The 26415-nt window shown below is 38.7% G+C and overlaps 1 protein-coding gene across 2 annotated transcripts; it reads right to left on the bottom strand.

Annotated features, from left to right (window-relative positions):
* Positions 1–278: 278 nt before the first annotated feature.
* Positions 279–26133, bottom strand: LOC148863533 (polarity axis stabilization protein). Of its 2 annotated transcripts, none has more exons than XM_088980689.1 (4): positions 23977–26133; positions 23625–23817; positions 644–1022; positions 279–553 (listed from the first exon to the last, which is right to left on the bottom strand). In XM_088980689.1, exons 1-3 carry the CDS (start codon positions 25593–25595, stop codon positions 804–806), a joined length of 2031 nt encoding a protein of 676 aa, XP_088836815.1. In that variant the 5' UTR covers positions 25596–26133; the 3' UTR covers positions 279–553; positions 644–803. The 2 variants fall into 2 exon arrangements, with proteins under 2 accessions (XP_088836815.1, XP_088836816.1); XM_088980690.1 differs by having other exon boundaries at positions 23625–23843; positions 23977–26028.
* Between the last annotated feature and the right edge of the window lie 282 nt (positions 26134–26415).

The raw sequence follows: 26415 nt of genomic DNA, 5'->3' as shown, positions 1-26415 counted from the left end.
TGAAATCTTGGTATATTGCTCTGATGTCCAAGTTTAATTTGCTCTTAAAAGACCATTTTAATAGTCTAAAAATTGTGATTTTTGGAATATATTTTGGATGGCGTAGATTGGTTAAATTTAGTACAACATTTGGGTGGTTGAGAATAATGCACTGATCTCAAGAGGCCACTTTGATGCCTAGATCTTTTGGTTAATTTGGTAGATCATTAAATCTACATAGAAAGCCATTCTATTTAATTTATTTATTCATAGTTATTCTAGACTTACGAAATTCGTGATTGTCAAAATTCATTAGTAAAACATGAGAATGAGAATACACTGTAAATTGTCAAGTTTTGTACACATTACAGGTTCCTGGTTTTACAAACTAGTTGTGTTTCACACATCAGCAATATATTAAAGAACCATGAATTTGAAATCGTAGTTCCCACCTGATCCTTCCCTTGTTTGGCCTGACGGTTTGACGATAGAAGGAAGAGGGAAAAAGATTTATCTCCAAATATTTTGGAGAGACCTAACTCATCGCTCCTTAAATAATGCAGTTCTTGCACTTCTGTTACATTTAGAAAGGAACAGTGAAAAAGGCATCTAGTTTAAGATGACAAACAGGATTTGAATAAAAGAGAGGCGTGAAAGAACATACCCATTGGTCCTAGAAGAATAAATGAGACCCAAATCAGACAAGCTATCAATCCACAGACAGGCATAAAGAAACGATGCTGAGTTCTGGATTTTATTGGCACCATAGGAAAGGAGCATCTTCTTTTACTAGGGCCAACTAATGCCATGACATCACTTTGATTTTACCCAGGTGAGCTTGAAATTACTCCAGCGTGTATGGAAGGGTGTCCTGGTAGTTTTGTGAGTTCAAGGCTACCTTGTAAAAGGGATGCCCTTTGTGGGTTGAATAGTAACAGCTGCTGCATGTCCTTAGGAAGCACATTGAACACTGTTTGCAGATCCCCCTTCAGTTTCTGACAAACTGCTGCAGAGTCTGCACTCCCTTTTCCAGATTGTTGCAACTGAATGAAGCCAAAAGGAAAATAGTTATTATTCAACAGTTTTAAAACTATTACAAGGATACTACAACTATTGTAAAACAAGTTTAGCAATCCACATAAATATGATATTACTCGTTTAAGTGTTTCTAAATATCTTATTTTATTGTTAGTGTATAATAAAGTATAATACTCAGCGCCCAAAAAAAAAAAAACAGTTGTAACCAACAAAGAAAGCTAAATTTTCTATTAATTCACAATTTATCAAGTACAAAGCAATTATAAATCCAGCTATTTGATCAATAAACTAAACCCAAAAATTTGAGCTTATTTAATCCAATTCCCCATGCCAACTGGACTTCAAAAACCTTCTGGCTCATGCACATCTTATTGTTGTAAAACTAGAATCATCATCCCTTATTTGTATAGGTTGTTGATCTAGTTGAGCCTTCAACAGCAATAAAGGATATAAGAATCAGTTTCTGAAGAGATTTGAGCATCCCAAAGATACTAAAGCATACGAGTTGAAGAAGGAACCATTGGCTGCACCGAAATTTACAAGCTTATCTGACAACAATTCCTATTTTGTTTAGGAAACCATTAGTTTAAGTCAACTACTATTTTTCTGTCTTATTTTCTGAATTTTCATTCTTAAGAGTTTGTAGGATCCTGATTAGGATCAGCTGAAGTTTTAGTAATTGCTAAATTTCTATTTTAGTCAAAACTTTGAAGAGTTTTATACATACATGTGAACCTGTTCAGAACAGCAGAATTGAATGAGAACTGAAAGAGTCAACTTTTCTTCTTTGTGGTTGCCTTTTCTCCTCTTGAAATTAGTGTTGGAGAAGCATGTGATTCTTCTTTTCTCTGCTATTTTCTAGTAGTTCTCTACTAGAAGAAAACTAGCAACTATTCTTTGGATTTTCCCATAGATTTAGAGCAAACTTTATTGGATTTTTATTTTTGAAGTAGGGCTACCCATTGTCATCATCAACCTTTCTTTCTATCTACCAGCCACTATTAGTTGATAGCAAAGCTAAGATGCCTCCTAAAAAGGCCTAAAGTCTTAGTTCCAATGATGAAGAAGCCAGTAAATCTACCATGAAGACAATAGAGGAATTATTGTTATGGCAACAAAGACACAAAAAACAAAACCAGTCACAACAAAAGAATTAAATTGTTGATCACACAATTGAGGTGTCTAATTAGCCAGCAGGTATGAACCCAAAAACCGCCATTTTGTAGCCAGCTAAAAGGGTTTGCAGGGCCAACCATCCCCAAATCTCTATTTCAGTTTCATTACCAGCCCACTACCTATCTCTAACTTTCATGGCCCCAATCTCAGTCAACATGCTATTTAGTCCACAAAATCTCAAAATAACACTTTTACTATCAAACAAGCCACTTTGCCCAAGCCAGCAGTTAATAGGGTTGGTGTCAAGTGCTTTTGCTGTGGAGAATGAGTCATACTGTATCAAATTATCAGCTAGAAGAACCTGAAGATAGAGGATACAAATTTGTTCTCTAAGACTTTTATGGTCCTAGTTTGATGAACAGGCAATTACTTTATGCTCTAAAGGGTGACGATGAACATTATTTGAAACCTAATATTTTTACACCAAGTGCATTATTATTAGGTTATCATGCAAACTTATCATAACCCAAAATTACTGAAACAGTGTTCTTATTAACCAACAATAGTCCATGACCTTACAAGCTTGCGATTGGATAAAGACCATAAGTTAAAAGTTACTAAATGGTACCTTATGGCATTCTCCATTGGTGATGCATGTAAGTATACTTGGGCTCAGTTTGGGAAGAGTACAAATACAAATATGTGCACTGCAAAACTTTGAATCTTGTATTACCTTGTACTTGCACTGTACATATTTATATTTGTACTCTTTCCAAACTGAGCCTTAGACTTATGTTCTACCATAATATTCCAATAACCAGACAGCATTTGCCAATTTAAGTCCTTGAAGAATAATTTGTAATTCTGCTTGAATGGAATTGCCAGTTCTTATTGGCCCAGAGAAGCATCCAATGTAGGATAGTACATATCATGTCTAACACATGCATGCTAAGCATGTAAAAGTATCAAGGTAACATAGCTTAGGACTATTATCTTTTAGCATTAACCTTACCTACTACCTGCAAAACTTAACATTTATGGCTATTGGCTAAATACCTAACTACCTGCTATACAGGTCAACTGACTCAACCGACTGCTGTATGCCGAGATAGTCATAAGAAACGTTTTTTGACATTATCATATGACATGGGGTATATAAAAGCCATGCTAATCTTATAAGCACATAATTGATAGTGAACTGGTTTCCTCTGATATTTATAAGCACATAAAAGGGAAAAAACAAATTCTTGCAAGTTATGCAAGTCTGCTGTCCTGAAACTGCTGAAAGTGGGCCTTTCGTCAGTTTACAGCGGAACAACTGCTGAGGTTCCTGATCTTCATCTCTCTGAAGATGGGTCTTTGAAGGATAGCCAAGGTGCAGGGAATGTTTACAGAATTATTGAAAGTGAAGAAAGGTAGTACAAAGAAATGATGAGCTGGGTGGGCTTCAGCAGAACATTTTTTTCTGAGGAGAGGGGTACAAGCTTTGAGGTAAACAATTATAATGGCGATTCGGAGTTAAGGGAGGCAGAAGAATCCAAAAAAATTGAGAGAGCAGAGGCATTAAGTGGAATCAACTTTCAAAATGAGAGTTTAGTAGAGGAGGAAGTAATTGATGAAAGGAATCATGTTGAAATTCTAGTGGGAAAATTGGGCAAGGATTTGGGGAGGTAGAGACCAGATTTGAGGTTGGAAGGTGCAACAAAAGGGGTTAATGCTGAAAGTAAAATCTCTTTGAAGCCAAAAAAATTGAAGGGCCCAAGCAATGGCCAGTTGGTTCATGTAACAAAGGTTTTTTCTCAGATGAAGGAGGGTCTCTTTGGAGCTGACTCCTGTTACACATTCAAGAGGTAATAAAAGGAAGAAGATGAAAACCAAAGCTAGAATTAATAAAGGGGGATTGAATATTTAACTTCTAAACAGGTTCTAACTTCTAACTACTGTGGAGAAAGGGGCTTTGAGCCTACTGATTTGCAACATGCGGAATCAGATCTAGATCTTAATAAGACTGGCTTAGATTTGGAGGATCAGAATTACAGGAGAGCGATGATGACCAAACCGTGGATCAAGTAAGAGAAGTCAAGAAGAAAATTGGGTTGCAAGAAGTGGTAGAGACGGAAGTCCAACTATGTAAAATAATGGGCCTTTTCTTTATGGGTAGGGAAGAATTTGCAAGGAAAGCTTTCATAAAGTTGGAAATGAGGATGTAAGATAATTTATCAAAAAAGTAAGATAAGGCTACCAGAGAATAGGAAAGGTTTTTTGGGTGGTCGCTGTTGGAGTTTGGCAATTGATTAGCATTATAGGGTTCAGTGGTGTGGGGGAGGTTGAAGGTTGTCTTGGGTGTTTCTGAGTTCTTTGTTTTAGTTTTTCTCTTTTTTCTGGCTGATTTCTCATCACCTGGTTTTGTATTCTCTTTTCCTGATTTAATAAACTTTCTTTTTTATTTATCTTCAAAAAAATGCAAGTTTGTATACATGCATGCACACATATATAAATATGCACATCCATCTTTGCATTGATAATTTGGTATACATGTGCAACGAGTATTTGCCAAAATAGAAAAACTGTCATAATCCTGGTTCCAGTATATTGCAATGACAGGAAAATTTTTCCATATAATAAAATGCACATACATGTTCATCTGTTTTTTCAGAAAATGAAACCAAAACTACAGACTATAGTACATGGATATCTTTTATTCATCTAATTTAAGAAGTGGAGCCAGCTAGAAAATTAGTCCATAGCAATTGGCATTTTCACTTAAATTCATAATGCCGGATATAAGGAACAAAATTCATGTTTTTTTCTATCGCCAAGAAGAGATAATTTATTAATTTTAAAGAGAGAAAGTAGTACATAATGATGAAAAGACAGCCAAACCAAACAACAGACAATTTACAAAGAAGCACAAAACAGTTGCTGTCTCATGACCCCCTGTTTAGCAAGATTATCAGCCATCCCATTAGCAGTCGATCTAACCCACTTGAACTCTACATTTAATTCCTTAAAGATATTTTCCACTTCCCTAAAGGAACAAAACTCATGTTATGAAATGAACTAGATAAACAATCATATACAGCACACAGTAGGTATCTGACCAGGCATCATACAATAGATATCGTAATATGGACAAATGCATGTGCAGTTCTTACTTTCAGGCATGAAATTACACATTGAAGATGTACATTTGGCCTTGAAAGGACACATACTAGGAAGTTTGTGCAATGTAATTCAATATGAAACCACAGACACGCCTCCTAAGCAGGTATCAAGTATCAACAATTCCAGTGTTCTTGGATTATATTTTTCATTTCAATTCTTCTCTCACCATTTCCTACATTCTACCCAAGGTCTTAAGTTTTGGAAATTTCAGTTATCTTCCATTTTCTTTGGAGTTTTTCATGGGTATTGATGACTTCATTGACAGCTTCCCAACAGAAAAACCTTAACCTTAGGGGAATTGGACCACTCTAAAATTCTTTGGCTGCGAAAGGGTTATTTTCCAGCAATGGAAGAAAAGTTTGGAAAAAGGAAGCACAAGAGAAGAGGTCATTGACACGAGGTGCCCAAATTCTCTCATCCCCATCCAAGGGTAAAAAGCTCACATCTTGAAGGATCTGATGTTGGTGATGCTATATGTTCTAAGGTAGCTTTAGAGCAAGGGGATGTTCCCCTTACCAAGTATCTTCCCAAAATTTCACCCTATGACCTGAATTTGCATAAAAAAGGTGGGGAGTAAAGTCAAAATAGCTCTCGATGGGATTTTTAAAGAATTATTTCTAGCAGGACCCATGCCCCACCCATTTTGATGCAGCTCATAGATGCTCTTAATCACCAAGTACCACAGTGCCTCCCTTCCTTGGGGAATATCCATAGCTGTTTACCCAAGAGTGCCTTGTTTTTCTCCTATAAGTTTGTAACCTCCCTCCCAACCCTCCAACCTGCTTTAGTTTACACACATTCTCCTTGTTAGAGAATAAAAACCTATTCAGGGATCTCACCTAACAGCTTAAGCTTTTAGGTTGAATGGTTCCTTGAGATGATATCAGAGCCTATTTGACCAAGTTGACTAGTGTTCGATCCTCACCACCCCCGTAATAATTAGTTGAATTTCAGCACAAGGTATGGGCGGGCCTGTGCTTGTCCACGCTTCAAGCCCAATAGGCTTTCGCATGAGGGGACATGATAGAGAATACAAACCTCTTCAGGGACCTCACTAACAGCTTAAGATTTTTAGGTTGAATGGTTCCTTAAGACTCCCAATTCATAAGATGCTCAATTTTTTTCACCCCATGAATCCCACAGAAAATTCCTAATTATCTTCTCCATTCTTTGCCCTATCTTTAGTGGGGTTTTAAAGACTGAAAGGAAATAAATTGGAAGGTTGGACAAGGCTGATCTAATTAAAGTTACCCTCCCACCCTTCTACGGGTAATTCTTTTTCCAAGTATCCAACTGTTTTCTCAAATGTCTTGATGATTGCTTCCCAGAAGGATCCCTCCCTCAGATTTCCACCAAGTACTTCAGTGGCCACTCTTTTTATCCCACATCCCAAATTGTTTTCTCAAATCTCTTGATGATTGCTTCCCAGAAGGACCCCTCCCACAGATTGCCACTAAGTACTTCAGTGGCCACTCTTTTTATCTCACATCCCAACGTTGTTGCACACTCCTCTAATTCACCTCCTTCTGCATTCCCACTAAACTACAATTTGCGAAATTGATATTCAAGTCTGAATTCTTTCCACAATCTCCAGAATATTCCTTAAAGCTCTCATATCCTGTATTCCCCTAAAGGCCTAAACTCACCCAAAATAAGAGTGTCATCAGCAAATTGTAAATGAGAAACCACTTGCTCTTGCCTCCCCACCTTTGAAAATTCCTTTCCCATTTGCTCTCTTCAAAAATTTATTAAATATTTCCATGCCCAAGATAAACAACAAAGGAGATAAGAGGTCTCCTTGTCATAAACCTCTAGTTGCTTCAAAGAAATTCTTTGGGCAACCATTAATGAAATTTGAAAATGAGTGGTCTTTAGACATCCCATCATCCATCTAATCCATCTGACCTGAATCCCATCTTTTCCATTACCCACCAAAGGTAACCCCAATCTACATGAGCATATGCCTTCTCAAGATCCAGCTTCTAGACAAACCCTTTCTTCCCAACCCTCCTAAATTCCTCTATTTCCTCATTTGCTATTAGAATTTGGTCCAAAATCTGCCTATCTTTGGCAAATGCTCCTTGCTCATGTGAAACAACAAGGTGGAGCACACCTTTTAGTCTTACAGGCAGTACCTGATGCATGAGCTGAAGAGTCAAAATTGGAATTTTATGATATTTTATGTATTTCTGTATTTTTGAACAGTAGGGTTTAGTTTGTCTAGTTATAGTTTGCTTATGTTTAAAATTTCAGAGTTATTGCATAAGTAGGATTAGAGTTATCGAGTCTTCTTTGAATTGAAATAAGATATGGCAGCTTAGTTTGAGTCCTACTAGGATTATCAAATCTAACAGTTTGACTCCTAAGACTATTATGAGTCCAACAGTTTGTACCTTTCTTTAACTTGCTCCACTTCTATTTCTTCTTGATCATTAACCTTAGGCTGATCATGGGTGTTGGAAACACCAACGATTATTGTTTTTTCTTGGCCTGCACCCTCTTGATTTTTAATATCTACAATTTGTATAGCTTGAAATTCTTCTTCTTTAGCTTCATCTTCAACTTCAGCTATAGGATAGGCATCAACATACAAGGAATCATCTACTTTCTTTTCAACTTTGTACCTTTTCCCATCAACTTCAAGTTCTTTGTTGTAACCTGCTGCTTCTTCTTTTGCTCGAAATTAGTCAACTCCATAGATGTATTTTTCTTGCAAACACCTCTTCATCTCTGCCCATGTACTAATCGGGTCATCGCCTCTATTTTCTAGTTGTTGCTCAATAGTTCTCCACCATATTTTCGCATGACCTGTCAGCTTCATGCGCGCAAATCTAATCCTTTGTTTGTCAAGCATGTCGTGCCAATCAAAATATTCTTCTAGTTCAACAACCCAATCAAAGAATGCTTGCGGATCATCATCTCCTTCGAAATCTGGTATTTCCCTTCCTCTTCTAACATGTTTGAAAACCTTGCTCTCGTAGCCAACATTATTAGATCTGTTTTCTTCCACCATCTTCTCAAATAAGTCAACCAAAGACCCTTCATATGGTTCAGAAACCCAACCATCATTGATTCTAGACCTATAAGATTGTCTAGAGTATACCCTAGGCCTATAAAATCGGTCACTGTGAGAACATGGTGAATAAACCATTAGCTCTAATACCAAATTGATATAGGACCAGCAGCTCAGTTCTAGTTCTTAGAGAATGTTGAATGGTCTTCTTGGATCAGAATTTTATGGCTGTTGATGGCTGTAATGGCTTCTTGAAGGAATAAGAGAGAAAAAAGGGGGAGAAAGAAGAGAGAAAATACCTGGAATCACTCACAGGGTGCCTAGAATCACTCTAGGGCATGGGAATAGACCTGTTCATGGGCTGGGTGGCCCGGCCCCCAGACGGGCTTGAACACGCAAATGAGAATGCAGACTTGACCTTGGGCCAAAAAGTCCGGCCCACAATAAATTCGAGCTGAGCTCGGGATTTGCCAAAATAGCCCGGCCCGACCTATAGACTAAACCCAAAAACCCTAATATCCCAACCCTTCTCATTCATCTCTTTCCACATTTCCTGTTAGCCAAACTGCCTAGTGTCGAACCTCTCTTCTCTTCACATCCTCCTCACACTCTCAAGCAGCCGTAGAACCGGCGAACATTCACCGGCGCAACAACTCCGACAGACCGGCGGTGAGTCCTCTCTCTCTCTCTCTCTCTCGGACGCGAACTAACTCCTCTTTTCACTGTCAAAATCGCATCTCACCGCGAACTGAGCATCGACTGGTGAATCCTCTCTCTCTCTCTCTCTCACTGACGCGAATTCAGCAATGGTGAACACAGTCACCGGTGGTGAGTTCTTTCTTCTGTTAGGTCGGGCTTTGGGCTCGAGCCCGGGCTTCGGGCTTTTTATTAGGGTCGGGCTCGGCCCCATGTTATAGGCCCGTTGGTCGGGCCGGGCTCAGGCTCGGGCCTAACAAAATCATGTTTATGAAGAGTAAAAGCCCGGACCGGCCCAGCCCATGAATAGGTCTACAAGGGAATCACTAACCATAGCTAGCATAAGCTAAAGAAAACACAATAAACTTCATTGCCTTTGTGTAAAACATCCATACATATTTATAGACTCTAAACTCATAATAATCCTAGGAGTCAAACTGTTAGACTCATAATAGTCTTAGGAGTCAAACTGTTAGACTCAATAATCCTAGTAGGATTCAAACTAAGTTGTTATATTCTATTTCAATTCAAAGACTCAATCACTCTAATCCTACTTATGCAATGACTTGGAAATTTTAAACATAAGCAAACTATAACTAGACAAGTTAAACCCTATCATTGGACCCCACAGAAATTGTAAAATGACAAAAATACCCCTACTGTCCAAAAATACAGAAATACATAAAATATCATAAAATTCCAATTTTGACTCTTCAGCTCCTGCATCAGTACCTTAACCACAATCTTGTACAGACTAGTTTTGTAAGACAAATGGGTCTGAAGCCATTCATAGAGGCAGCTCCCACACACTTCGGAATCAAAGAAATAAAAGTGGCATTCATTCCCTTCCCAATCTTCCCTCTTCTATGGAACTCATCAAACATCCTCTTCATGTCCCCTTTAATAATCTCCCAACTTCCACAATAAAACGCCATTGTAAATCCATCAAGTCCAGGGGCTTTATCTCCACTCATTGCCATCACCACCCTCTTTATCTCCTGTAAAGAGAAACATTCCTTCAGTCTTGCTATCAAATCTGAAGGGATTCTTTCCCTACATATCCCTCTAAAATAGGTATGTTTTGCTGTAAAGGAGCATAAAGACCTTTAAAAAGTGACATTATAGTATCCTCTAATTCACCCCTTTCTTGTATCTCCACCCTATTCATTGAAAACCTTTAGATCATATTTTTTTCCTCCTCCTCCCATTAGCCAAAGAATGATTAAAAAACTTGTTATTTCCATCCCCTTCCTTTAACCACTTGCACCTTGATTTTTTTACTCCAGCAATTTTACTCTCTTCTTATAGTCAACTCCAACTTGGCTTCAACTCCAATCTTTTTTCCCGTTCCTCCTCCTCCAAACCCCTAACCTCATCTACGTCTTTTTGATTCAAGAATTCCAGTTTCTTTTCCTCAATTGTTCCAAAGACTTGGTAATTCCATTCCTTTGGTTTCCCTTTAGTTTATCTTAGTTTTGCATAAACCGAAAGCCTGTCACACATCCACTTGATTCCCTTTCCCCCATTTCTCTATATTTTCTTGAAGTTAAGGTGTGGTGATCCACATGTTTTCAAATCTAAAAGGTGTAGGACCATAGGACATCTCATCCAATTGCAACACCAAAGCCCAATGGCCAGAGATTGGCCTACACATGGTTTTCACCACAACCGTACCAAAGTTCTCTTCCCACCCTGTGGTGACTAGGAACCTATCTAGTTTAAAACAGACAACACTTGCATATTGGACCGCAAGGGAACATCCCTTAACAAACAAAACAAGTAGACATTGAAGTCTCCCACCAAACACCATGCACCCTCACACATTCTACCAACTCCATAAAACTACTCATATAAACCTCCCCTCTTTCTATAGGATGTAGGACCATAAACATTAGTCAACCACCATTTTTTACTCTAAATATCACTGTTACTGTAAAAGTTTCCATCATTTCATCAACACACTCCACCTGACTTTTCTCCCATGCTGTCACAATTCCACCTAAAGCCCCAAGAGAGAATGTACACCTAACGTTTATTCCTCAACCCCCAAATTCTCATCCAAGTGTCATTGATATTTTCTATTTTTGTTTGCTGAAGCAAAATCATGGACGATTTCAACCTTTTTTTATGGATATGGAAGGTTTCAAGTCCCTTCATAATCATAACTCTCCTCTTTTTCACACTACCAAGATCTTTCACATTCCAGTTGACTAGGGGTGCTCATGGTTTAATTAACCGAATCATGGGGCTATTTTCCAAACTGAACCAGTACTACTGATTTTGGAAAACAAGTAACTGATACCAAACCAAAGCCAATCGGTTAACTAGTTGATTAACTGGCAATTCAGCTTGTCAGCTTTTCGGTCTTTTGATATTTATAATATATTATAAATAAATATATAAATATATAATAAAAATACGAAGTACAGAGGGATCTTCAAATTTGGATCAGAAACCAAAAACCAAACCAAACCAAACCGAATAAGCAAATTTGGTTTGGTTAATTGGGATATTGGTTTGGTTTGGTTTTTGAAATGTGAAAAACATCGGTTTTTCGGTTTCGGTTCAGTTTGTCTACAAAATTTAACTGAACTGAGCCAAAAATCAAACTAGTATGCTATATATAATTGTGTGTGTGTGTATATATATATATATATACTAACCGAACGGCCATTCCTAAATTTCCCTTTGGGCTTTGGGCCCAATCAAAATCTTTGTTAGTATTAGTATTAGGGGAATATAATAATAGTAGTAAAATTAATTACAAATTTACTACTTTACTAATTACTAGTATCTAGTAAGTGGTAAAGTGGATGTGGGAACTTGGGATTTTCTGATTTGGGAAACTCAAAAGATAGAGCCAGCCAGACTTGCCGAGTTGGGCTAGGAGCCTAGAGTCTAGGAGGGAGACAAACTGTCAAGAGTGGAAAAGTTTCCAGTTTCCAGTTTCCAGTGGAAACTCAAGAGGCAAGCAAAGCAAAACCATGAATTACACAAATTGAGACTGAGAGAGTCAAAGAGAACAAACTTTACTGAGTTGACTCTTGAGACTGCATAGTACAGAGATTCAGAGAACAGATTTCACTCTTGAGACTTCAGAGTTCAGACCTGCACCAGTTAATCCAAGTGAGTTGTTCTTCTCCTTTTTCGGTTTTCTCTGCCTTTATACTTTTATCTTTTTATCATTTTTTTAGTTCACAGTTTCACAGTTCACAAAAACACAGTTCTCTAGCCTTTGCCTTAATCGGCTAGTCCTTAGAGTATAGAGATTTGTTATTATTCTATTCATTGTTCAAACAGATTTAGGTGGAGGGAGTGCAACTTCGAAACAAAATTTTTATTACAGATTTTGCATTTAGGTGGAGGGAGACCAGGGAGTGCAACTGCGAAACACAGAAAGTTCATAGATCAATAAGTTTCAATTATATATTTAAAAAAAAAAAAAAGAAAGGAAAAAAAAATAAAGATATCGCAAGTTAATGACTGAACTTCTGATTCACCAAAAAAATAAAGATATCGCAAGTTACTGATTGAACTTCGCAATTTATGATATCGCAAGTTATAATATTAAGGATATGTTTATTTGTTTTGTATTTTTATAATTATTTGATCTATGATATCGCAAGTTACTGATTGAACTTTACTGATTCACCAAAAAAATAATTATAATATAATTATTTGGTTGAAAGTTATTTTTTCTTAAGTGACAAAAAACCGAACCGAAAACTGAATTGATTAGGTTTGATTTTGAACCCCAGTTCAATTGAGGGATATGACCAAACCGAATAATCAGTTAGGTCATCAGTTTGAACCGAACCGAATTGACTAAATGTACACCCCTAGAAGTACATATAAAATATTATATTAAAAAAATTATTTATTAAATATATAGATTTATATAATGCATATATTCATTTATAATATATACATAAATATACATATAATATATAAATATATGTATACCAGCCGGTTCAGTTAACTGCCAATTTTTTATACTGGTTAACCAAAACCATACCGATACCTTTGATTTTTCAAAAATACTGAACTGAAACCAAACCGACCAGTTCGGTTAACCGGAAATTTCAATTCGGTCTCATTACTTCAGTTCGGTTTTTTATGTTCACCCCTACAACTGACCATATTCATTAATACTCGCTAGACCCTTGCATCCCCCCATTGTGGATCCCACTATTAGCCCTTCTACAAGCAAAGGTTTTCATTGTTCCTATACCCAAAGTGAGAATTTCCACTTCAAACTGCCTCTTTCAAGGTGTTGTTGTTTTCTCTTTCTTATTTTGCTCAACAATTTGGATGCCCATAGCAACCGTAAAGTCTTTTGGTTCATTCTCATTCCCTTCCTCCCTTTTCCTGCCCCAATCTTGCTACCATCATTCCCATTCTCTAGCTCTTTTCTCTCATCCCCATCCTCCCCTCTTATCCCTTCCTCCATATCCAATATCAAATGCCAAACACCCTCCCCATACTCCCCCAATTTCTCATTCTCACCACTCTACTCATTACTATTCTCCTAAGCCTCTTCATGGCATAAAGTAATGGTACTTGGTATTTTGTTTGTATTTTGACTTTCCTTTCCACCTACAATATTACAAATTTACAATCTACAACAACATAGGGTAAATTAAAAGAATAAATTGGAACGGAAACATTTGCACCTATTTGGGTTGGTTGTAAGGGTATGGATGTTGGTCCAAAAATATATGTTGATGAATGGATTTGTTCAGTTCCCCCCAATTAAGGCATATTTTCCATTTGTATTTGGCTCCTATGTCACTTCTACACCAAGGCTAGACTCCTTCAAGGCATTTTTTTGGAAATAAAATAAAAAATATTTTATTAAAACCAATGTTTTAAAAGACGTGTGAAGCATACGCCTGGAGGCGCGCCCAAAACGCCCTGAGGCGTATGCCAAAGGCGCTGACACCTCTGAGGCGTACGCCTCAAGTGCAAGAGGTGTACGCCTCTTGCGCTTTTTTCATGAGGCATGCTAGAGGCGTACGCCTCATGCACATCTGATATAAAAAGACAAAAAAAAAGGAAAAAATGAAAGGAAAGGAAAGGAAAAGAAAGGGAAGGGAAAGAAAAAGAAAGAGAAGAAAAAAAAAAGAGAAAAGGAAAGAAAAGGAAAGGAAAGGGAAGGGAAGAAAAGATAAGGGGAAAGAAGGTGGTTTGCCCCCTACCCCTTCGATTGGGGGGCTTCGGCCCCCCATAAAAGATTTTTATTAAAGTTAAAGAAAAAATGAGATCCCCCCTTCCTCTTCATCCTCCTCCTAACCCCCCTCCTCTTAAGGAGGCTTACGCCTCTTGCATTCTGAACTACGCCTCACGCCTCTAGGCAGTGGTACCCCTTGTGCGTCACGCCTCCGCATTTTAAAACATTGATTAAAACAAAAAAAAAAGAGAAGATACAAGGAGAGTCACCAGAAGTCACGAGAGAGAGAGAGAGAAGGCAACAAACAACTCCCATAAAAAAAATAAAAATAAAAAAAAATAATAATAATAAATCTATAAACCCAATGGAACAAACTCGAGAAATCCAATACCCAAAACTCCAGGATATGAAAAACTCACTATTAATCAAGCATGCACTACGTAACAAACAACCAAGCCCAAACATAGACTAAACAAACATTTAAAACTTCAACCCAATTCAGCCCTTGAATGCCAACCTTACTACTTTGACCCAGAGCATCAACGAGGAAAAAAACACCTCAACAAGACACAATTAATCCATCCTTACTTCTTTAATGTTCTCTTGAATTTTAACATCTTGTTTGATCCAATTGTTGGACAGGCTTCCCACAACTTTCACCAAGCCCAAGAAGATCCCCTTCCAGCCTAGCAAAAATTTTTGAGACCAAGACATCTTTATGTTTCTTTTGTTTTCTAAACTTTTAACTTCTAGAGTGTCCTTCCTGATCTTCTTCAAAACAACAGGCTCCTCATTGATTATTTCCAGTTCCATGATAGAATTTTTCTCAAAAAATCTAACATCATCCTTCGTACTTTTTTCAGTATCAACTTCTTCGAATCTATCTACACATGAAAAATCATGAGCACCATCAAACAGTAAGGGACTCTCAAAAGTATCCCAAGTATCCTCCGCATTGGCAATCGAAAAATGTTTTCTAACTCCTTGAACATCTTTCTAGTATAATCTTCTCCCCCCAAGACAAGAATATCCAATGCCTTGCCCACTTCAAATCTTGTGTTTACAATCTTCTCCACATCCACATCTATCAATTTTTCTATAACATGAGTCTCGTCTATTAGAATTTCTTTTTTCTCTAGATTTGAATCCTTTTCTTCCTCCCTTCACTTTCTTCTCCCTCTCCTTTTCTAGAACATCTTCAGTATCCTCTTGTAATGGCCTTGTTCTATAATGTCTCTTTCTCTTGAATACCTTTGAAGAAGGATTAATTGAAGCTTTCTCATTCCCCCCCCCCCTCACTACCCTCCTCCCTTCCCAAGGATATAATAGTTACATTTTTTAAAGTTTCCATCTCCATGCAAACTCTCTCCTCTCCCCTTCCCTCTCCTTCTATCTTATCCGCCCCTTCTTTTCTTCCACCTGTTGCTTCCACATCGGTTTCTTTCTAAAGTTTACCTTCTTCCTGTAGTAATACATAACCACTATGAATAGTGAAACAACATTTCCATCCACAGCCACAACCTCTTCACTCTTATCCCGCCTCTCTTTTGTGGCGACAAAAACTTCTCTCCAAGTTAGAATTCAAGGCCTTCATTTCCAACACATAGAACCGAGTCCCCACACCACAAACTTACAAATACCTTAGTTTCTTCATAGAAATATTTTGTAGTTCTCCAAACAAAGCCTTTGGTTTTGTAGACTCCGTAGTTCAATATTTCCTTCTAACTTTGACAGAGACGATGGTAAACCCACACTCAAGTCTGTCTCTGTCAGGCATTCCTCTCCAAACAAACCCACTTGCTTTGGTAAAAGCATAGAAATCTTGACTCTAATGAGCCACCTTGAGTTAACTTATAAAGGCTTCCCAACATTAGGAGCAAGAATATTTAAATCCACCTCCCTCATGTGACCACTTAAGTCATCATGTGAGAGGTTTGGACTAACTGGTCCAACCCCAACTACACAGTTTAAACCAAAGGCTCTTGCCAACAGAACCGAATTCCCATCCTTTTCTCGGTCCTGGTACACACACAGACAAGCATTTAAACCATTTGTCATTGCTTGGTTAGCAGAATCCCCACGCGCCACCCAAACCTGTTTTCTTAAGTCTAAAGTTTGCTCCCCCTAGATGCTCATCTTTTCATTTTTCACATTTTTGTATAAAATCCAGACTCATTTGAACCACCCAACCGCTTATTGCCACATAATGTTTTTTTCTTGAATTGGTTCATCTTCCTTCCTTTGAGCATCTCTCCACAGAATTGCTTCAATGGAAGACATCAACCAAGTTGAATAGCACATCTGACCATCAAAGACTTGTATTTTTCTTGGAATCTCCTCAGGCCTCACTCCGCTTAAGAAAATGGCTGCTGAGAAAAGATCTAATGCAAACACACCATCCAATCTTGCATTACACAAGGAAGCAATTGACTTTAATATTTCTGCCTTCCAAAAGTGAAGAGGACCAATAATATGAACAATAACACCACCCTCTAAGTCCAACCTCCTTGCATTCAAAAGTGGGCACCAATTTGGCAGGGTAACACATCCCAAATCGTGAACCAGAGTCACTGTTACCAAGTCTAAATTATCCTCCAAAAATTCCACTAGCACCTTGCACTTCTTGAATAGAGAAATCATTACCACCCTTTCAGATTTAAACCTTTTATAATTACATCAGCTACTTCTTTCTAATCCTTCGGCTGTGTTTTAATCTTGGCCACTCATTTCTTTTGCTAGTTTTCTTCCCCACCACTTGCTATCATTTTGAGTGTGCCACCTCCATTCCCTAATTATATGGGTATCTTACCAAAGTCAACTTCTTTCAGGTTGATTTTAGACTTCAGATCATCGTCTCTGAAACCTATCTTTTCTATCAATTTTTTGTACTTCAAGAACTCTTGTAATACCCTACCAGTCTCCTTCCACCCTTCACTGCACCTTCCCTCAAGAAAACAAGCAGCTCGTTTTCCTTTTCGACCAAAGAACTCATAAAGCGCTATAAATATCCCTTTACTATTTTCCTTTCTTTTTGCATAATAGACCCTTCCCTCATAAGCTTTTTGCGTGAGGTGTGCTAGAGGCATACACCTCATGCAGGCATCATACAAAAAAGACAAAAACAAAGGAAAAGGAAAGAAAGGAAAAAAGAATGAATGAATGAGAAGAAAAAAAATAGAGAAAAGAAAAGGAGAGGGAAGAGAAGAAAAGGGGAAAGAAAGTTTGGGCCAGGGGCAATCCCTGGACCCCTCCCCCCAACACTTTTTTAATGCAGTCCAAGTCACTGTTATTCATCTTCATTCTTCTTAATATAAGACATCTTTCGTATATATATATAAAAAAAAAAGAGAGATGAAATCCTCCTTCCTCTTTCCTCTTCATTCCCCTCCTCCTAAGAAGGCTTACATCTCCTTGTGCTCAAGAAACTTATGCCTCTTATGTTTGAACTATGCCTCATGCCTCCGCATTTTAAGACATTGATCACTTCTTCCACCCCTTCTTCTCTTGAGACTTCTGGCACAACTAGGAAATACTCCTTCTGCTCAACCTCATCAATATCTAACAGCTTTGCCAAATCCCTTTCATAGTTGCTTACCACTTCCCCAAGCACAAAATTCCTTACTCCCTTCTTATTCCCAATACTGTCAATCCCCAAACTGGTCCCAGTTCCTGAGACTCCTATTTTTATTTTCCTAGAAACACCACATAATCATACTAACAATCTGCTTCTAGTATACCTACCTTGCCATTGAAGTCAAGTCTGTGCCTTACCTCATTCTAATACATTGTAGAAGCACCCATTACAAGCCCAATAGCCCCAAAATGAAATGTCATAACCACCTTGTTGTAGCACAATGCAGTAACTAATTGAAATCGGTACAAAGTTTTGTGATCCAAAGTCAATCTACACTATATGAAAGAGTGATAATCTGGACTGCATCACCTTTGAATTCCATTAAGCTCCATTTTGTTCTTAAGGATTCTGAATGTGTCTTCCTTCTTCCAAAAGTATGGGAATGTGAATTGACCCAGTTCTTACTCCCAAAGTGCAAGCTCAGGAATCAGAAGGGAAGTGAAATAAATAGAGGTTACCTAGCTTTTAAGATTGGATGTAATTTTACCAACCATAAAAATTATGTATTCTCCCTTCCAACAAGAAGTGCCTCAGAACTGCGATACTGCCTACTGTTACTAAATTTAGGAGATGCTTCTTACTTTTTGGAAACTCAACTCAACAAAAACTTATCCCAACTATATGGGGCTGACTATGTGAATCCTGTTTCACTATATCAAGAGCCATGTTCATGGTCAAATTTTGATCCCTCAAATCATTTCTCATTACTTCAACCAATTCTTTTTGGCCTGCCCATAGCACTTATTTGGAAAAAGAGGAAAATAGATGAAGAAAAATCATTTTACATGGTCCAATGTCAAGGGTGTTCTGTGTCTTTTCACAAGGGTTGCATTTTAGTAATTACATCAACTTTATGTTTATGCACAAATGTAAAACCAAAGGTGTGAACAGATTTATAACCCAACACTTGAGAATTGGATCAGCCTTCAAAGTGAGGACGGGAGGGAGGGGAGAGGGAGAGGGAGGGGGGGAAGGAAGATTGTGGATGTGGGAAGACCAGTCTCATGGCTAACTAAGGGCCATGGAACAAAATTGCAGAGCAACTGTAACACATAAACCTATACTATCAAGGTGTATGCTTAGATCTTCAAGAACAATCAAGATGCTTGTACACACCATTTTGCAACTTACTAAGACCAACACCAGAGTTCCTACTCTAAAGAATCGAACTCATGTGTTGATTTAGAGGTCAAATCTTTTTTGGGAGAGAGAGCAGGTAAAGTAGGATTGTATTAACAAAAGCAAACATTTTGTACAGCAAGTTGATGTATTCAGGGACTATAAAAATCTGCCCTCTCAGATCTATACCCCACCCTGCTTTACAAAAAGATTGTCATGTACAAAAGAGGAATTACAACCTATATTCTTAAAGGATTATGACAAGCAAGCCAAGAAAACATGTTTCCCAAGTATTTCTGAAGGACAGAATCCGTGGAGTTCTTTCTATTTTTAAAAATTTGTGCACTTCATTCCCGCCATATGCACCAAAAACCACAGCTGGTATTATGTTCCAAATCAGTTTTCCTCTTTTACTCAATCCTTCCGCCCTCCATCCCCTTACAAATTCCTCTACTTATCCAGGACAGCAGCTTTGCACTTAATATTCATCATCATCGTCTCCGAACCATATGGGGTTGGCTGGTTCAGCCCCTATATTTTTTTGAATTTTTTCTTCTCATGAATATGTTGGAATATGTTGACTTTCTTTACTTTAACATGATGTTTATACTTATCTTATGAAAATTATGGATAATTATTAAAGAAATATGGTTATAGAACCTAGGGAACTACCCTAGGATACATGTTTTTTACTTAAAAAAAAAATCCATCACCTAGGTGACTAGGTGACAAGGCGCCCCCCCTGTCGCCTAGCCTCGCCATGGTGCCTTGAAAACTATGATTTCTACCATTGCCTACACTTCCCAATCATTTGGGTTTCTTCTGAACTTGGAGCTCAAACCACATTACCTTCTTGCCTCTGCATACAATCTACAACTCTAGCTTCTTAATCAGCAGTCAATTCAAAAAGTACAGGGAAAGCTTCTGACAGGGATCTTTCTCTGCACCAAACATCCTTCCAAAATTTTACATACAACCCATTCTGTATCTTGAACTTTACTCCCTTTGCCAAAGCATTGTGAGCTTTCTCAATCCCTTTCCAAAGTGAGCACCTGTAGGATTCATTGGAGGCTCCAAGATCCCATCCCAAGTTTCTTTTTCCATACTTGGCACGTACAACCTTTTTTTATCAATATGGCATGCACAACCATTCTCCACTGCACTCCTTGTTTCTCCTCAAACCTCCAAACTCGAAAAAAAATAAATAATAGTTTCCTAGCAAATACCACCTCATTCATGAATGATTATCAAGATTGATACCATATTCACATCAATTTTCAAGAATCAATTTGATGTTGTGAGTTAGAGGATATGTCATCATGGAAATGCAGCTAGTTATGAACAATCAATTCCACTGAATACCTACTTAAAGATTTAAAAAAGAATGTAGACAATACTTTTCCACCTCCACCAATTACCAATTTTAAGGGAAAGTTGTTATATGAGTGATAGCTCAAATACCTTATCATTATTTTTTCTTCTTTTCTAAATGGAAATACCTCATCATTGTTAATGAAAGAAATAGCAATAAAAAATTTCAGGGAAAACCCAAATATGTAAGGAATTACAGGACTGTAATCCACTTCTCTAAGAATGCACTCAAGTTACCTCTCCATATCCTTTCATTTGTGATATTTAACTCTTGCTCTTACTTAAACCTGTACTATATGAGTAGCATCAAAGAAATTCTAATTGCAGTGCGGCTATGTCTTTAAATATAAAGGCAAAGCAGATGCCAGAGCTTATAAGGAAAACAAGATGTAGCAGTGACTTTTCACTTTACTGTTGTTTTGCATGACAGTAGAAATAAATAAGAACTTAAAGAAGGACCTTAATCCACTGCTTTGAGAAAGCACTGAAGTTGCTTCTCCAATGTCCTCCCATTTGTCATATTTAATTCCTCTTCTTAATTAAACCTATAATATATGGGTAGCATCAAAGAAATCCTAATTCCAGTGTGACTGTGTCTTTAAAAAGCAAAGGCAAAGCAGATTGTAGGCTTGTGAACAAAACAAGTTGTGGCAGTGACTTTTCACCTAACTGCTGCCTTGCACGACAATACAAATAAGGCAAGTATCCTTGAAAAAACATAATAAAAATAAGTAAAGCTTGTGCCACATTAACGCTGTCATTCAGGTAATCATCCTTGCATTTTTCTTATGGGAAACAGTAACTTTCATTAAAAATAATGGATAAAGATTACAACTGCCACCATCCAAGGGCCGGATGGAGAACCCTTTGACAAAAACTGTCTCATAAACTGGCCCAAAACAATTCCTGCCTATTGACTCCTTGCTTCACTAAAGCATCAGTCATACCATTTGCTGATCTTCTTGCCCAATTAAACCTCACCCCAATCTCCCTTGCCAAGCTCAATATTTCTCTTAGCTGTTGTCTGAAAAGCCGTGTGCCCAAGCTTCTAGTTTGCAGCCAGCCTACTACCAGTTTGGAGTCCCCCTCCACTTCTAAATGCTGCATTCCCCATTGCTTTGCCAATCTAAGACTTTGGAGTAAAGCAAAAACTTCTGCCCTTAAAGGAGTCTCCCACTCCTACAGGGCCAGCACTCTACCCCCTTCATCTCTGAAAACACCCCCTACACCCAAGGGGCCTGGGTTGCCTAGAGAGCTTCCATCAAAATTCAATTTCACTATGGAGCAAGGCGGCAGGGTCCAATTTTACTATACAGAAGGGGAGAAGGATGAGGAACCAGCTATGACAGTCCACCCTCTAGTGAAGTCAGTAAAGGAAAAATCTTTAAAAAGCTCCAAAACTTTCAGGCAAAGTATGATCCTTGGTGGTGGCGCCCTCTATAAGTGCTTCCTTGGGTCATTCCTACCCTTGGAAAATCCTATTATTTCTCTCTTCCCACACTGACCATATAACAGCTTCTCTTGTTGTTTTCCACATCACCCTGCCTCTCTTCTATGGTAACTGGAAGAGGCCAGACTCGAAAAGGTTCTGCACACACAAAGGAGGAGTCCACCTGCAACCAAATAGAGAGGGGAACCAATCCCAAATACAAGAAGTAAAAGGATAGGAAATAAATAGATGAGTCACTGTCTCACCACTCCTCAGGCAAAGGCAACAGGCATGTGGTGATAGGCACCAATCTTTCCTTTTTCTTTGAAGTACGTCCAAAGTATTGACCTTTTCGAGAACTACATCCCAGTAGAAAGCCCTTACCTTTGGTGGAACAGAAGTACCCCAGACTTGTTTTGCAGGAAAAGGGGTAGGCACAACATTAGAACTAAGTAAAGCATTGAAAAACGAAGAGCAAGAAAAAATCCCTAAGGAGGACTCTAACCAAATTGTATTATCTGGGCAAGACTGGTCTAGAAAAACAACACCCAACAAAGAGAATAGCTCATCTGCGAAGGCCACTTCTAAGTCCCTCAACCCTCTCCTCAGTCCCAAATCCTGAGAACCCTCATTCATACGAACAGAGGAAATGACCTTCAATTTGTTTAAAGAAAGAGAATACATAACCGAGAACATGTCCTTAAGAGGAGCATTCTCAATCCAAGTATCCTCTCAAAACAAAATTTTGTTACCTGAGCAAGCACCATACCTTATGAAAGGTTGAAAAGAAGGTAGGACTCCAACAGTTGCTTTCCAGGGGAAAAAGTGAGAAGCCTTGGGGTCGAACCCAACATTCCATTCATTTGATGCCATGCCATGAATGCTTACTACCACTTGATGCCACAGGCGATCCTACTCTAAGGGAAATCTCCATAACCACTTTCCTAACAAGGCTAGGTTTCTTAATGTAATATTACCAATGCCTAAGCCTTTGTCTTCCCACCTCCTAGTGACAATTTACCACTCCACTAGATAATCCTTTTTTGAGTCACCTGGTTCCCAAAGAAAGCCCTTCATCGGATTTTCAATTTGACTTGCTATCTTAACAGTAAGCTTGAAAATGGACAAGAAATATACCGACAGGTTGCGAAAAGTAGACTTGATTAGAATGATTCTACCCCCTAGTGAGATGTAATTTCTCTTCCAATCTGCTAATTTCTTTGTGAATCTTTCCAAAACTGGGTGCCAGAGAAACTCTCTGGCCTAGGATTTCCCCCTAGAGGCAAACCTAAATAAACCATAGGCCAATCACTTACCCCACAACCTAGAGATGTTGCCACAAGTAGCACCTCTTCTTCTTGCTTGTTTAATCCCATCACGTAGCTCTTATTCCAATTGACCCTCATAATAGAGACCCTCTCAAAGTGTGTCACTAAAAGTTTCAAATTCTCCATCTCCTCTGGTTCCCCTTCACAAAATAAAATGATATCATCTGCAAATCATAAGTGTGTAACACTATAACTACCACTTGATGCCTATAGATTCTCCCAACCTTTGATTAAATTTCTTGAGTCAGCCCTAGTTATCAACACACTCAAAACATCCACTATCAGAGTAAAAAGGAAAGGAAACTACCACTTGATGCCTCATTAAAAGTCATTCTTCCATTTTGTTCTCTAATTCCTCTTGAAACTATATTTCGTGAAATGTTTTTATCTCTATATTTATATCAACTTATGTTTAATATCGGGTGCCAAGTCCCAAGAGTCAGACAACTTTCTGCAATTTTTGCTAATATTATCATGGAACGATCATGATTAGTCGGCCATTAAGAATTATCTTATAACACACCAAGGAAAACAAAGAAAATTATCTCGGCATTAGAAGTTCTTACCTGTATTTCTCCAAGTAAATGTCTCTCAATAGCATTGAATGAATCAACAATTTCCAGTTCAGACATTTTTGATATGAACTCTTGGATGTTGGTCCTCATTCTTGCCTGCCTCCATAATCTCTGTTGTTCTTGTTCAGCAACAGCACGCCTTCTCTGGAACCATGGCAGAAAGTTGTGTCCTTTCAAAAAGCGCCTGTGTTGAAAGGAAATGAAGCAGCACTGATTCACCAGAGACAACATTGGAAAAAAGAAACAGAAAAGGTAGTGATAGAATTAAAAGAAGTGGAGAGGGTTTACTAGATGTACAATCAATGGCAATAAAATGCAGTCCAATGACAGGTAGATGCATTACCTGTACAGGTCCAGCCAATTAGCCCTCATCCTCTTTGACAAGAACTTCCCTGGACCCCTTGCTGATAAGTTGTCCAGGAATTCTTCAGCATCAAATCGAGGCAGGGGAGGAGGATCTAGGAAAGGAGAAGTTCCTTCTGAAGGTGTAGTGGCTCTCAAGTATCGAGCAAAAGGAGAAAGAAAGTTGGTAGTAAGTTCAAAAAAATGCCGCCTCAAGATCTCATTGTTAACAACTGACATTGACTCCTCAATCCTTGGGGACATGCCTGCATCAATAAGCCTATTTAAGATAGCAGTGTCTGGTTTGGTTGTAGCAGCATAGGTGCTCCAAATGGCTTCCTTGTGTTCTGTCATGAGACAAAGAGGACCATCTCTCCTCAACTTTACAGCACTCAACAAACTTGATGGAGAAAACCTCTTTAAGGAAAGTTTTTGTAAACCAAGTCCTTCTGGTTTACCAGAAATCCTGCCAGTAGAGGAGATCCTGGGAGAAGCAGCCAACCGGTTTGAATTAGGAGCAGGGCTACCAACTGAAACAATGTGGGGGATATTTCGAAGAGCCTTAAGAAAGAAGAGATTTGTCACACCCAGAACCACTGGGGGAAAAGTGTCTCCTTCACTAAGAGAGTTGAGATGGGCAAAATACGGGTCGTGAATGGTGAAGTAAGGTCTGAAATCAACACTACACAAGAGTGGGGTGACTAGACTTACAAGGCTGGCAACAGCTTCACAACACTGAGGTGGCGTTGGCGCTATTATAAGAATGGGCTCACCGATAATCAAGAGCTCCCAGAGCACCCAAAGCTGCAAAAGAATCCCCCTGAATATACCAAAAAGATCAGCATCATGGAAGAGACCCTGCGGGACTGACTGGTTTGTAGGAAGAGAAAGAGCCATAGAGGAGAAAGACTCATCCGACACGACCCCCCACTCCAATGGCAAGCTATGAGCAGGCGGCAGGTTTACTTTAAGTGTAGCGTTCCCTATAGGAAGTTCCATTAGTTTACCTGGTACAGGAGCAGGCCATGCTGAGACACAAGAAGCAATCTGCTCCAGAGCTCTCTTACCAATGTCAAAAAACAGAGGACCTAATATTTGTAACAAAGGCCTGAACACACTCGAGAACGGACAGTAAGACAATATGACCACAGACTTCTGCTCTCCTCCTCGCTTTAGCCTCTCATCCTGCCTTTGCCTATTGAATACATAACCATACATGTGCCTTGGGCTATTAGCATTACTGCTACTGCTCGACCTTCTTAGTGTCCTATTATCTACAGACTTTGGAGATACCATTTTCTCTTCAGATTCAACTCTCTCCGAAGAAGATACATTTCCCAATTGAGTAGTTTCCCGCCTTCGGAACCGAAAAAAGAAGATACAGTCGTGGATGCTCGAGCGGTTTTGGTGCTGGGACACAGAATCAGGAAAGGAACTGAAAGCAATTTCGAGCTCTTCATCTTGCGTGAGACAATCCGGTGGATAACACTCCTCAATGACCTGACCCTGCTCAAGATCGAACCTAATGATACAAAAAGCGACAACCCATCGCTTCAAAGCTTTTGGGTCAACCTTACAACCGGATTCTGTCTTCAACGAGAAAGAAGGAGACCGACTCATCTCACATCAGTCTAACACCATATATCATCGATTGAATACGTTGACAGGATTTAACGGAAGACCTAATCCTAATCCTAACATCTTCGGCTACTATTAAAAACGTTCTCGGTTTTGAACGTCTCGGAGGGTTCGCTAGATTAAGAAGATCTAAGGAGGGCGTTTTGTTTACCTGAATCGATGCTTCAATCAAGATCGGAAAACAAAAGCTCGACAACGGATCAACTACAACCACAATACGTGAGAAATGCCCTTTCTTCTTCTTCTTCTTCTTCTTCTTCTTCTTCTTCTGTAGAAATGGAGATTGCGCAAGCGAGTTGCCGAGTTCGTTCATGTACTATGGCTGCTTCAATTATTAGATAAATATTAAGTTTACACAAATCTAAAATCCTGAGCTTCCTTTTCATAATTTCATTGTCAGATAATTTACCAAAACAAATTCAATTCTCTCACTTCTCAGACGTTGATTATAACCCAGCCCCAAGGAGAACCAAAACAATGGAGATCGTGACTCTCTGTGATGGGTTAACATTTTGGTACTGTTAAATTATCATTTATTAATGACTAAAAACTTCATTTTTTTCTAAATTTATGCATAAAAAAGCTATTATATTGTCAATGGGGTTACCAGGTCCGAATTCCGGATCGCTCCATACCCGGAGGTAGCAGTAGCACCAGTGGTCCAAGACAAGTGTCTGTTTTTTCATTGATAAAGATGTTCTTATTAACATCACGATCTAGGGCTAGGGGCTAGGGAGAGCGATTTCTAGCCCGGCTAGGCCCGTCCAACCTTGGCCTGGGCCTCAGCGGGCCAGAGGAATTT

This window comes from Nelumbo lutea, chromosome 3 (genome assembly GCF_056320005.1).
Source record: "Nelumbo lutea isolate HS-2025 chromosome 3, American lotus-T2T, whole genome shotgun sequence".
Taxonomy (NCBI): Eukaryota; Viridiplantae; Streptophyta; class Magnoliopsida; order Proteales; family Nelumbonaceae; genus Nelumbo; species Nelumbo lutea.
The sequence above is the reverse complement of the archived record's forward strand: the minus strand, read 5'-3'. Positions and strand labels throughout refer to the sequence as shown.

Excerpts from the sequence above, each read along its gene's own strand:
- LOC148863533 (XM_088980689.1), bottom strand. The coding sequence starts at position 25,595 with ATGAGTCGGTCTCCTTCTTTCTCGTTGAAGACAGAATCCGGTTGTAAG. Across the intron at positions 23,818-23,976 it reads AATTGGCTGGACCTGTACAG|GCGCTTTTTGAAAGGACACA; the intron begins GTAATGCATCTA and ends CTTTCAACACAG. Across the intron at positions 1,023-23,624 it reads ATTTACTTGGAGAAATACAG|TTGCAACAATCTGGAAAAGG; the intron begins GTAAGAACTTCT and ends GGCTTCATTCAG.